Below are 13,425 nucleotides of genomic sequence, written 5' to 3'. Positions count from 1 at the left end.
TGAAGTTAGTAGCAGCCACAGGTGTTTGGAGCTTGATCCGAGCTCTCAGTACCAGCATGAACTTTTCTCAGAGAGATCAGATGAAGGATCTCGGTTTTGTGCTAAGGACAGAGGATGTTCCCTGCCGAAATGTGTGTGTCGAAGCATTTCTTCCAGTTTGACTTGCAGAGCCGCAAATCTGTAAGTATTCAGGCTGATGTACACAAGTAGTGTCTCTGGGTTTGATGAGACACGAGTATGGGTTTGGTAGGACCGAGGCTTTCAAGTGGGAACTGAACTTGCCTCTCCCCTTCGTCACATCAAAATCCCAACCCACCCCGGTTGGGTTTTTTTCCTGTTCTAAAATTTCATGCTATTTATTAAATGGATTTTATTTTGGATGAAGTGGCTGTCAGTTGCCCGATTGATTTTCTCATGATGTTTTTTCACCAATATCAACATCCTGGTGAATCCAGTAATTGCTGTGGAGCCAGGGCCTGTGTTTTCAAAGCAGTGATTTTTATGATGAAATTGAACACGCTAAACAAGGCTTACATCTAATTCTAAAGCATATTGATAAACGAAATCCTTTGCGCTCATTACCTTCACCACGGTACCTTCTTATTTTACAGTTGGATACATTTACTTGAATATTTATGCAAAATAACAAATCTGTAATGAAATCACTGGTAAGTTATTAAATCATGCTGGTTTTCCTTCAAGCGTTGCAAATTACCAAAAATTAAATCATTTAAATGTAGTATTATCATTCCAGGTATCTGCTCTGGCTTTTTCTGGAAACAGTAGGTGTGCTTTGGAACAAATAACGCCTCTTCTGAGAGCAGTGTTTTTTCAGTTGTAACCAGGATGCACTTTTTGTGGCTGGACTGCTTTAAATTGAAACTAATTTAGTTGACTGAACCCCCCCTTTATGAAATGAAAATACTGAAATGTAAGGCAAGCGGAGTTTAAAATCCCAGTGTATCCTCTCTCAGGTAGTCTGATGTTTTGCCAGTGTTCTCCATGCGATGGAGTAAATCCCAGCGGTGGGGAAATGGGCCAAACAGAGTTTACAGAGCCGTTCTGTTGATTACCTTTTTGTAGTAAAAATACAGGAGCTTGTTAAAATACCAGCCTTAAGCTCCAGTAAGCTGCCAGCATCAGCCTGAATTTGGGCACGTGGATTGCTGAATTGCAGTTTGTTGTGAAAAGTCAAATAATCTTCATCTAAACCGGTTCAAATCTCATAAGCCAGCTCCATTAGAGTGTGTTCTGTACTCCATGTACTCGTACGTGGGAATTTGTAGTAGTAGGCTTTATTATCTTCGTTGCTTTATGCTGATACTGAGAAAAATCTATGTTTTCTTCATCCAGAATGTTCCTTTTCTCCCTGGAATTGACGCATTGTAATTCCTGTTATGCAGTATTACACAGATGTGGTTGTGACTTCTCCTGGGGCAACAAGCAGTTTCTTTCTGCATGTTGTTGAACGAAACTTTCTGAATTGTCACCTTTTTATGAATACCAATAATATCTTGTTGAAAACTGGACATACCGGGAATGTACATGAGGGATGTGGGATGGTGGAACCCTGCAGTGCTTTAGCTAGGGTGGGTCACACACAGCATTGCACTAGTTCAGTCCTGCTAAGAAGCCTGTACTCATCTTGTCTTTGTGTTGTGTGCTTAAATAAATTTTCAACAATATACTCTGCTTCTGTGTCCTTGGGATTTTGGCCTGGCACAGTTCTGCTCAGCTGATGATAACTGTAGGGTTGTATACTGGACAGAGCCGGACTTAGTGTTAGGAGCCATTGAGCTAGATTAGAGAAATACATTTGTGGGGTTTTTTTTGTAAATGAAAAAGGTGCTCGATGTCTTTCCAAGTGGTGGGCAGGAGGGTTGGAGGCACAGATTTTACTGTTGTTGAATTTGCATTTGAGGCTGCCGCTTTTCTGACCCTCTGGTGTGCGTTCACGATAGCAGCACAATGATGCTTCGTGCTAGGGTATGTGCATCAAAATTCCAGCTAGGCAGGTCAAAAAAAATCCAAACTCTTGCCATGGATCCATAACAAGATGTGTTTCAAAGTCACAATTTAGTAGGAAAAATTATGCACTGTGCTTATATGCTGATAATTCACCTGATTAATCTTCTCTTCATTTGTGCTGAAAAGTAATCCAGGATTCTTAAAGGTGTAAATGAAAACTAGGCATACATTTGGTACTGGCTTGGCTTGTGGAGCACACTGTGAAAGACAAGAGGTAGAGCTGGGGGCACAAGGTGTGCTTTTCTGGGGCTTGCCAGAGGTGTTCTGTGCCGTCCACGTGTGGGCTGAACAGCAGAAAACTGCGACTTCATCACTGCCGGGTGAGAGCCACAACATCTGAGTCAGTGGGGGAGAAGGGTAAAAGAGAGAGTGTGAGAAAGAGGGCACGGAGAGTGGTAGAGAACCCGAGGGAAAGAAGAAAAGGGCTGGGTGAGAGGGGGGAGAAAGCTGTTTTTAACCCATTTCCTCTCATAAAGCAGCAGGTTGGGGCTCTCCAGCCACTGATGCATTCTCCACAGTAAGTATCACTTCTGTCACAGGGCACTTAGTCACCATGGGATCTTCCTGCAATTCCCACTTCCCAACTGAAAGATACTGTGGGAAATCATATGATGAGATGAGCTTCCTTTTTTGCAAGTTGAAATGGGTCAGAAATGGCTGGAGTGCTGCGGGGAGCTGGACGGGTTCACGTGGCTCAGGAGAGCATTAAGCCATCAGGGTGGGTAGGTAGGAAAGAGCACTTCTACAGAGAGCAGGAGGAAGGTGGCAGATTCATTCTTCTTTATTCTTGTCTTCTTACGGCTGCTTTTTCCCAGGGGAAACGTATTTTACGTGATATACCTGAAGTCTGTTGTCGCAAAAGGTTTAAAAAAATGTTTTCCAGGAAAATGAAATGTAAAATTAAAGCCCTGTGTTGTTACGGCTGTGCCCCCAACCAGAGCAGAATCCCATCGCTGTGCCTCTCTGCCGTAAGTCCTGTCCCCAAAGTGGTGTTAGCCGCGTTCGCCACTTTGGGTTGTCAGCGGAGAGCACTGGCTCCATTAGTCCCCATCTCAGCTGGCTGCTCATGCTCAGGAGATCCCAGCAAGAAGCAGAAAGTGCTAATGGGGGTGGAATAGAAATGGTTTGGCAAAGTACATCGTAAGGGCTCTCTGCAGCATCCTCTGCTCTGGCCAGTGGTGCTGTGTAACAGGAGGAGCACAAATTACAAAACCTAAAAGGAAGAAATTGCTTAAAAACAAAACAAAAAAGGGAAAAAAAGAAGGGAAAAAAACCCCAACCACAAAATAAGTTTGAGGGCGTTTTAGTAGTAGCAGTAGGAGCCATCGCAGATGAGGTAGTCTCTCTCTTTAACGTAGATAGCACCAACCTGAATCCTTTATTTAGGCTCAACGTAGCTCTTCCCGAAGAGTTTGCCCAGGTAAGGGCTGAACAAAACCTCACTCTCCTGAACACCGGGTAACTAGAAACGGTATTCAGGTCACACAGCAGTGAGTGATTCCTTTGCTTGCCAAAGAAGAAAGTGCAACACAAATAGAAATTGTAACTAACATTGCTGGAGCCTTGTAATCTTAGCAGGGTATCAAATATATCTCGTGCTGTTATATTTTGTCATTAACTTAATATTACAATGAAAAAGATTATGGAAAAATGTCTAATATTTGTATATTGTCCAGTAATTAAATATTACAAAGATGTGTCAGTTCATTACTAATCATAATTAAAGTAGTTATTTTCATTTTCAGCTCAGACGTGTGCGTAATTAAATGTACCTAGGAAAGAATTGCCTATTTTCTCTAAATAATTAACAGCTCTTGCTGCTGCGCTGGGTGCTGACCTCGCACGGGGTCCTGTTGGGTTAGTTGTAGCATGGCTGATTCCATGAGCTCCTGCAGGCAGGCCACCATGCAGCATCGGTGCTGAGCTGTGGCACCAGCTGGTGTAGGGGGGCTCATCTCTACGCGAGAGAGAAGAGTTCATAAGATGACAGGAGCTGAGGATCTGGCTGATGGATTGAATGTGTGAAGAGGGAAGTAAATAATTACAAGTGGGCAGTAGCTGGAGAGAAGAGTGTGTGGTCTTAGTGAGCCAAGGAGCTTGCACAAGCAGGGCTGGCATGAACAAGGAGAGAGGGAGTCATAGAATGGTTTAGGTTGGGAGGGACCTTGAAGATCACCTAGTTCCACCCCCTACCCTGGGCAGGGCCACCTCCCACCAGCCCAGGTTGCTCCAAGCCCCGTCCAACCTGGCCTTGAACACCTCCAGGGATGGGGCAGCCACAGCTTCTTTGGGCAGCCTGAGGGAAAAGGCTTATGGGATAGAAGGAGATTTAAACGGAGCAGAGCCTGCTCCAGACTTTCCACGCACATACTTCTGCAGCAGCTTTCCACCCGCTGTTTTGCTTCAGAATAGGCTCAGTCAGTTTGGTTGACCGTGCTTGCGAACCTCAAGGTAGGACTCGCCCAGCTGACGTGGAGAGCAGGCTGCCCTTTTCTTTGCAGGCACTTGTAAGTGTCTGAAGACTTTTGTCATCCTTTCAAACATCTGAAGGACAATTTAATCTATGTCCTTTAGGTTTGTTCCAGTCTGGTGACTGGGGAACTGGGAATAAGGGGCTAAATAGGCTTTAGTTTGGATAGGAAGAAGAAAACAAAGGCAGATTATGGAAATATTGGAAGAAGTTCCTGCATCTTTGGAAGCTTTCCTGTCTCTCCAGCCATCTTGGGTTTGTCTGGCACTGCTTTTGTTTATCTGGGGATGTCTCACTGTGCCTTTCTAACCTACAATTAAATGAAAGGCAAAGAGTAAAGGGGACAGGTTTTTTGATATTGCTTATGTCAGGGTAAAAGACTAGGAGATGTATTAATAAGCCCGGACTTTCCAAATGCTTTAAAAAGATTTTTATCTTTAAATCAGTTGCTGAAATAGCACCTTCTGACTGTAGGTATGCTTCATACCCAGAGAGTATATTTAGAACAGTGCATTTATGGTACAATCTGAGGATTGTCCCAAGACAATTGTTTATATTGTATGCTGCTCTGGCACTGATGTGCAGAAGGATGTCTTCCTTTGGACACGGACGTTGGCTGTTTCCCTGTACTCGTCAGTAGAGCCAATGCTCTGTCCGCCACTGCATTTTTAATTAATCTTGGACTTGAACAAAGGTAGAGACCGGTAGCATCTCTCGTGTCCCACTGCTGTTCTGGGTTATGGGTTGGTTTGAGTGATATTTATCAACTATTTTTGTTTTAACCAGATAACGATGATTCTGACGTAGAGATTCAAGAGGATGTAGGATCCGATAGCGAAGTAGAAGACAGGCGGATCATGAAGCAGCGCGCCACCACAGAAACACTTCTGCAAGGTATCTTAACCTTTCCTTAGTTGCCTTTATTCAGAAGGATGTGCTGGAATTATCTGAGTAACCTTAAATGTAAGAAGACCCTGTTATCGTTCAGGCCCACTGGCACTTCTGAGTTCTTGTGAGCTGTAAGGGGGAAGTGTCTTGTGGAAAAAACGCTTTCAGGCAAATTAAGGATTATTTACTGAAAAAAGTACCATGTGAGGAAAATCCTTGGTATTACCTTGCAGACCCTGAGGCAGCTTTATACAAAGCCTCAGAAAAGCAATATTGTTTCTCATTGCAAAGCATGTATTTCCCTTTAGCTGTTGATGCTCGTTGTAGTAGGTTCTCCTTCCAAAGCAGACCTCTAGTGAGTCCATAAAGCCACCTGCACTGTGGCACAGTCACGGGTGCAACACACCTGAGTTATTTCTTTCAGGGAAGGACGTCTGGCTTCTGCTTCTGTTTGTGGAGTGGAACTGCAGGCTCTGGCTGCTGATTCCACTAGGGCCCTGGTCAGAAGAAACTTGGAGAAATGACTGTCTGAGGGTCTGTGTTTCACTTAGGTGGAAAAAGAAACATTCTGCTTAGTCTATAGTCCAGCAAAATGAAAGCAGAAAATCAGGTTAGTTCTCCTTGGCATTCTTGTTAGCAATGAGTGATTCTGACCGTCAGCAAAAGCCCATCTGGGATCTGGGTGAAGTGCCTGTGTAGGTAATTTTATGTGCCACTACTTCTGCTGGAACCTGTTACTTAGATAAACTGCAAATATGTGTGTTTTTTCTGACTTGAATTCTGCTCTCCTCTCTTTGACTGAGACCACAGCAAGAAGCTGAAGTTGTCAAGTCAATATGATTCGAGTATTTTCATCCTCAGTTCCTCTGTTTTTCATAAAACGTGAAAATTCTTGAAAAGTGTTAGAAATGCTGATCTTCACTAACGATTTTTACACTGCAGTTTCTCAAGGAAAGGTTTAGAGGTGACTGTGTAACTGTCTGTGATGCTTCATCTCGGAGAGCATCATAACCTAGCGGTGTGGGTACTGACTGCAGTCAGAGTCAGCTCTTGATACCAATTTTAGGAGTGAAAAGCTTTATTATAAAAGCTGTAGATTTTGTTGCAAGTACAATTTTTTTCTAGGAAGAGCTTTGGTATCATTAATTACGCTTACTGGAAACTCAGCATTAGCTTGTCAGGCTTAAAGCAAGCAGTTCAGATCGCTGAGATGTTTTCTCTGCCGTGCTGTTTAGATTGCTTTCTATGCTTTTGTAGGTCTCTTCCTAGTGTTTAGGAAACTACCTCTGGCAGGTAATTATCCTCTGACTTTTGCATACTCCGAGCATGCTGTTTGCTGACTACACGGTCGCCATCCCAGCCCTTACTCTCCTTATCTCCATGTATGTTGGAAGCCTCCCTTAGCTCTCCATCCTATTTTTGCCTCTCACCTGCTGTGAACTACTGAAGCAGCTCCAGGTATGTTAAATGGCTCCTGAGATGCCTTTTCTACAGTTTCTCCAGAGGGAGTGAGGTGTTGTATTCCCCCGTTCTAACTCACAACACTTCAGTCCTACAGTGCTCTGGTGCAGTCTCTGCTGGCAGAGATGGGTACAAACATTGTCAGACTCTTAAGGGAAGGATTGTTGGCTCACTCTTCTGTTTTGCTAAGGTTACTCATCATCATCTTGGGCAGGCTGCCCAGTTGCTGTAGCTGTAGCTACGCTGTGAGATTAACAGCGGGCTCTCTGTCCATACCGCTGGCTTTGGTTCAAAATGGCTACATTTTTTGTTTAGGAAAACTCAACTTTGGGATACCTCTGCTTCTGGTGTTAGAGTGCGCTTGCTCAGTCCTGCCCCTGTCCAGAACATACAACCAAAAGCTTGGGACTGTATCAAGACACCAGTCAGGCTTTCCGTTGGGAGCTCCAGCCTGATCCAGAGTGCGTGCTTACATGACGAGCAGTTCTGGCCTAAGATCTGCCCCTCTCCGTCTGTGTAAAGGGGCCCCTTTGGTCCAGGTCCCTCATCGATAGTGAGGTCATACGTTTGACTGCGTGACCCTCACCAACTGAAGTCCTGGAGACATGTCAAGACTTGAGATTAATGTCAGGTGCGTCAGCTTCTTTAAAAAAATTGGGCCTGGAAGTTCACTGGCCATTTGTCGTTAAACACACCAAGAATCTGTACATGTTCTTCAGCACGGGTAGTTTGCATTTATAATGTACTTAATTATTAAGGTGGCATGACAAGAACATTATTTCTATTAATTACTGCTTTTTTTCTTGACTCGGTTCAAAACATTTCAACCATTTGCTTTTGAAGCATTGTGTCTTCTTACACAGTGGTGCTTGTGAGCCGTATTTGCTCTCAAACTAAGGAGAAATGGTCCGCTCTGGTCAGTTCCTGTTGTTGCTGTGATTCAGTTTTTACATCTCTAATTTCCAGGTTATTAGTATTGTAAGAGAAGACTTCTTCCCTCTGTCTGTAATAGGCGGGCAGGTATTCCAGTGTGTTTTGCCATTGTAGAGGCAAGATTCTCAGGGAGAGATAATCTCTCTTATTAGGCCACTTGGCATAATTGAGGAAAAATCAACACGCTTTCACCCTCAAGAGTCCTTTCATCAGGTTTGTCTAGATGCAGCAAAATTCAGCCTAAATGCAGCTTTGACAGTATTGCTTCTGGTTTTATTCTTTTAGCCAATTAAAAGACTTGAAGGTGTAGGACTTAGTCTCCCATGGAGCGGAAAAGAGTGTTAGCTGGGGGAGACGTGAGAGGCAGCTAGCGCCTGTGGTACAGAGAGGAAATCGAACCCTTATTCCCCATGCACAAAGAGAAATAAGCAGTAGCAGGTTACGGAGGAGCCTGCAATGCGCTATGGAGTTGATATCTCCTTTGAGTTCAAGGGTTCTGATTCAGCGGTACAGCAAACCCAGTTTTAGGATGCCAGGACGGCTTCAGTACGAGGAGGGAGCAAGTATATAAATGGCTAGGAAGATAGTCGCCAAACTGACAGATGCTGACTTACTGGGTTTGGGAAACTACAACCTGTTTTGTTGCCACAATATCACAATTGCAGGCAAGTCTCCTCCTTGATGGGGCTTATGATAAATCCATATGTCACTAATCGTTTGCTTTTGTAAGTAAGATTCATCCTTGATTTATCATCTGTAACTTTTAATTTGAACGTTGTCAACGTGAATCAAAACTCACATCCACTTTTATTCTGTCTGGCAATAGATAAGTGAGGTTGTTACATAAATAAAATAGACGCATGGACTTCCCTGAGGTCAAAGTGTGAGTTATGATGGTGTTTGGAATAAGGCTCTGTTTTGTCAAAGAATTAAAGAAAAAAGCAATTCTTGCTGTGTTGATGGTCTGAGCTGTCTGCAGCATAGAGAAACCTCTTGCCTGAAACAGGCCATAAACCAGTAGTTCGCAGCAGGACGGTTGTTCTTGAGCAGATGGGGTGGACGTCAGGGTGAAGAATGCCAAGCCTTGTCCTAGGAACGTAGAAGCTGCTGTGCCAGGTCAGGCATGAGGTCTGTCTAGCCTGGTTGTCGGTCTCCAGCCCTGGCTGAAAGAAAATGCTTGGGCAAGAGTGTACGAGCTTCTCTCAGGTTCCCACTGTTTCAACCCTCACCAGGATTTCCGGAGCTGGATGTGGTTTCCACGAATTTAGTCTAACCCACAGTAGATGTGGGGGTTTTTTTCTAAGAAACTTTACAGTTTCCCCTTGAACTAAAGTGGATTTTTTTCATCCGCACTATCAAAAATGGCAGATTTGGAAGCGATGTTGTGTTTACCTGTGCAGATCCATCTTTCCAGTCTCATTCCAAACAGAGGTCTGAAATGCATTTTGGAATCAGGAGCAAATTCAGGATCTGGCTGATTGGGCGGGCCAGGGCAGACTGGCACACACTGTGCTGCAACAAGGTAGGCAGTGGAAATGCTACTGAATGAAGCAGAAGTGATCCACGCTTGCAGAACCGTGGAATTGTGCCTGTCTAGAGTAAATCACCCTCTCTTCCACGCTGCCAGGATCTTTCAGCTCCTGTAAACCAATTATCCAAATGCTTTAGCTCTTAGGTTTTCTTTCTGTGACGTTGGTGTTAAGGGGTGTTTCTTTGTCCTGTTCGGACCACATAGACCATTTCACTACTGAGACAGCAACAACTTTGGTGCCATTTGGTCTTTATTGTAAGAAGACGGCTTTATGCAAACTCTGAATGTTTTTCAGCAGACAATCAGTCGAAAGTCAAACAGTGAGAGAGCAGCTCTCTTGGAGCCTCTTACCTTTGCGGAACTGACCCAGAGGATCAATGTGGTAATGATGTGCCGGCAGCCAGGTTAGCGAGTGTACTGCTACCGAATGGATCAAGTCTTTGCCTGTGAAAACCCGCACTTGTTTAACGCAGAAAGAAGAAATATGTCTCTGGATGCAGGAGGTGAGAATAAAGGGATTTTATTAAGAAAGCAAAGTACCTCATTGGAAAAAACAGAACCAAATATGCGACAATCAAACCGTAGATGAGTGCAGGGGCCCACAGAGAGCACAGTCCCATGTCTCTGTGGACATGGGCTGGTGTGCCAGTGCTGGCTGTTCCCGTGCTGTGGCCAGGCTGCGGGGATCCCCAGTCCTGTACAGATGCATCTCACAGAGGCAGTGCATGCAGAGCAGCAGGTGTCCAAAGCATGCTGATGATGCTCTTGTGGCAGATAACTCGGTGTTTTGAGACAATGGTGATGTTTAGCCTCCCTCTCTCAGTTTTCTTTTTAAGGTTGAGCTGGCCAGCAGACATGAGGAAGGGGCCAAAGGTACCCTGTGTACTGGGGGGAAGGTTGCAGAGACTGAATTAGCCCTCATTTTTTCAGTCCTGTAGAGAGAATTGGAGATTTGACATAGTAGCAAGAAATCTTCTCAGGTGAGCCTACACAGGCCTGTATCGAAATCCCTCCGTACCACAAGCAAGGAAGTAGAAAAGACCTGTTCTCAGCGGAAATGGTCAGAGTCTGCTTATGGAAATTCTCTCTCCAGCTTGTGGCCATGTTCAGGTTTCTGCTACTGAATTTCTAGAATGTTTTCCTTCCCTCTAACCTCATAGAAACCACAGGTGTGCTACCAATGGGAAGGGGAGTGGAGGCATTCAGTTAGGAATGTGCAACAGCTGCCTGCTCCTTGTTGGATGCCTTGTTCCCATTGAGTTCCTGTGGCTGTCACCTGCCTTATTTTTAAAAGAACATGTTAAATAACTAGTCTATTTCTTCCCTTCTCTTTGGTTCCTAAAGGAAATTACATCTCTTGAGTCCAAGATCAAGAAATGCATGCAAGTGCATTTATCTTTACAAATACAAAATGATAACAAATCTGCAGGTTTTCTCAAACTGTTACATCCTTCTCTGTTGGGGAAATGAGCCCAGATAAGAAAAACGTGCTGAAGCCCACTGCAGTTGTCGGCATGATTCAAGTGCGGTGTGATCCCCTCCCTGGTCTCTCAGCTTTGTCCGTAGGGACAGCTGCCTCTTAGCGGTGTGTAGTGCAGGATGTGGTCTCCCAAGTCATTCTCCACAGTCAGTCTGTTCACGAACCCTTAAGAAACAGTGATCAGGGTCTCCCCACTGCTGCAGTCAGAGTATGTGGAACCTGTGGGTTGGGAGGGGGGCGACACACCAGAAGAAAATGTCTTGTTCAGAGTCTTGCCACACTTGATGACTACAGTGCCACCAGGGAGGATTTACCGAGGGTGTTGCCCATGCAAACTTCAGCCGCAGTCTCGAGAAACTGTCAGCATCCGCCTGATGTTCCAGCATGGCAAGGCTCGAGTCTCAAAAATACCAGGAATCTGCAGTTCCCATACTCGGAGGGTTAGCAAGTGCTCTGCATCTCATGCTTTCAGAGGCCAAAATAGATTCCAATGTCTGCACAGAAGGGAGAGCTGTAGACCTGATGTGGCGTCAGGTGGGCGGAGGTGAGTCAGATACAAACAGCAGCCTTGACACAGGCTCTGCTCGGCACTGAACTCTTCTTACCTTTCCTGTCCGTGTGCGCTTTGTGATTATTGTTTGTAAGCCCAGAGCTCCTATGAAAATCCCCGTCTGATTTCTTGGCAGTTAGCAAGAAGTACAGAGCAACAGAAACAAAAATCTCTTCTAAGCTGGCCAGGCTCCTCTCTTCCTGATGGTTCTTCGTGAACCCTGACGTTTGCAGGCGTCTCGTTGCCTGTATTTGCGGTCTTTGAAAGTGTGGGTCCAGAGCGGGTCTGGATTTCACAATGCATCGTGGTGGTGGCAAAGGGAGAAGGCTGAGGAATGAGGAATGGGTCTAGTGGAGAAGGTATTTGGCCGTATGTTAGCAGGGTTCGGGTTCTCCAGCTGTTTGATAACGTACGAAGTCAAGGGGAAAAATTTCACGAATGCACCTGCTCTCAGAGCACCTCAGAGGACTCTGCCAAACTGGTATTGCTCCCCATGAACTTTTTGAAAATAAATTCCTTCCTGGTGAACTTCACAAAGTGCAATTTTATCCTGACTGGGGTTTTATACACGTGGCACACAGCGGGACCTTCTGACTGCGCTCCCGGAGTGAATATACTTTTCTAGTAAAACAAATCCAGTCCTAATTGTAAACCTTGTAAAGTAATTTTGGAGACTTAGATTAGTCTCTTCTTCCTTGACTTTTCAGGTCAAGCGGGAAGGAAAAAACAATGAACACTGTGTTTGAGCTGCTGGGTCAGGCTGCTCGTACTCAGAGGAAACTAACCTGAGGAGGGAGAAAGCTGATACAGCTGCTCTTCTCATTTTCATGTATTTCTGTGTGGGTCTCTGCGGATTCCCATTCCTCAGATAAGAGACTGCAAAGTCTTTTGTTTCCTGATACAGCAGCTGCTGGACAATATCACCAGGCTTATGTGGCTGGGAAAGGGGGGCAATCAAATGTGTTTGGAAACACCAAAAAGCTGGACTTCACAGAAATTAATTTGTCTTAACTTGAAATGGAGCTTCCTCCCACCATCTCAGCATCTGTTCCCAACAGAGCTGTCTTTGGCTATGTGATTTGTGTCAGCAAAGGTCTGTGCTCACTGGGAGGGAGGGGGAGGTATTTCCGTATGCTTTCAGCCTGTGTTATGGCCATTGCGACACTGGACCAAGCAGAGAAGGAGAAGAGGTTGTAGGTCTGAAACTCTGGGGTTGAGACAGGTGACTCACTCCCGAGCAAATGTCCTTTCCATGGAGGGTGCAAGAAATAAATAGAAGTGTGCTTATCCTGGGCAGCCGCGCAGGGTTAACATACCCACTGCTGGGTAAGAAAATGTAAATCTTTTGTGGATCCTGCGGATCCATTGTCGGCAGCTGCACGGGTTAGTACAATGGTGAGCATCACACGCAGAGGAAAAATGGCAAATGCTCACAGGATGCACGTTCACTTCTGATCTTTGCTGGCTCGGTGGCTATAAACCGTGGCGATGCACGGAGATTAGATTTGAATCCAAAGGTGCAGTGAATTACAGTCTGTTCATTACTAGCATTTTACCTAATTATCACTTTGTACAGCCTGTCCCGGCTGAATTCACATTATCTGTAAGTAAACATAACAAGCTCTCACCCACTTGGAAGCTGCGTGACCCTCTGTGGCCAGAGCGGTGCAGAACTAATGCTGCAGCAAACTGAGCCCAGCTAAATTGGACCCGGGAAATGTCAAGTGACAAACACCCCCGTAGCTGCCAGCTCTCCCTGTCCGGTGCAGACGACTCCTGTTTCCTGCCACACCCTCCGCAACCCCCACCCCCTTCGGCAATGTGCAGTGGCCATCTGCCCTTCCTCTTGCTCCCACACGCGGAAACTTGGGGGTTTACGATCTGAAAGTTAAAGTAACCCTCCCGCCTTTGTCACAGAAGCTCTTCTACCGAAGTGGAAAATCTGCTTGCTCTCCTGTTTAGTCTGCGGCGTAGCGCACAACCTGAAGGTCCCGGCCCTCTGCACCCCGGGGTGTCTCCTCTGGGTGTCCCAGGGTTGTGCCACAGGACCTAACGCTGCTGATCACGCCGTCGCTAGTTCAAAG

The 13,425-nt window shown here is 45.4% G+C and overlaps 1 protein-coding gene across 1 annotated transcript in view; it reads left to right on the top strand.

Annotated features, from left to right (window-relative positions):
• Nucleotides 1–13,425, top strand: part of CLUAP1 (clusterin associated protein 1) — a 70,551-nt gene that overhangs the window by 51,530 nt on the left and 5,596 nt on the right. The window contains exon 9 of the mRNA XM_009881943.1: nucleotides 5,285–5,392. Within this exon, the coding sequence (XP_009880245.1) occupies nucleotides 5,285–5,392 (108 nt within the window). The remainder of the gene's footprint in view (nucleotides 1–5,284; nucleotides 5,393–13,425) is intronic.

Source organism: Charadrius vociferus, unplaced genomic scaffold (genome assembly GCF_000708025.1).
Source record: "Charadrius vociferus isolate BGI_N301 unplaced genomic scaffold, ASM70802v2 scaffold593, whole genome shotgun sequence".
NCBI lineage: Eukaryota > Metazoa > Chordata > Aves > Charadriiformes > Charadriidae > Charadrius > Charadrius vociferus.
Note: the sequence above shows the minus strand (reverse complement) of the source record. Positions and strands in the feature narration are given on the sequence as shown.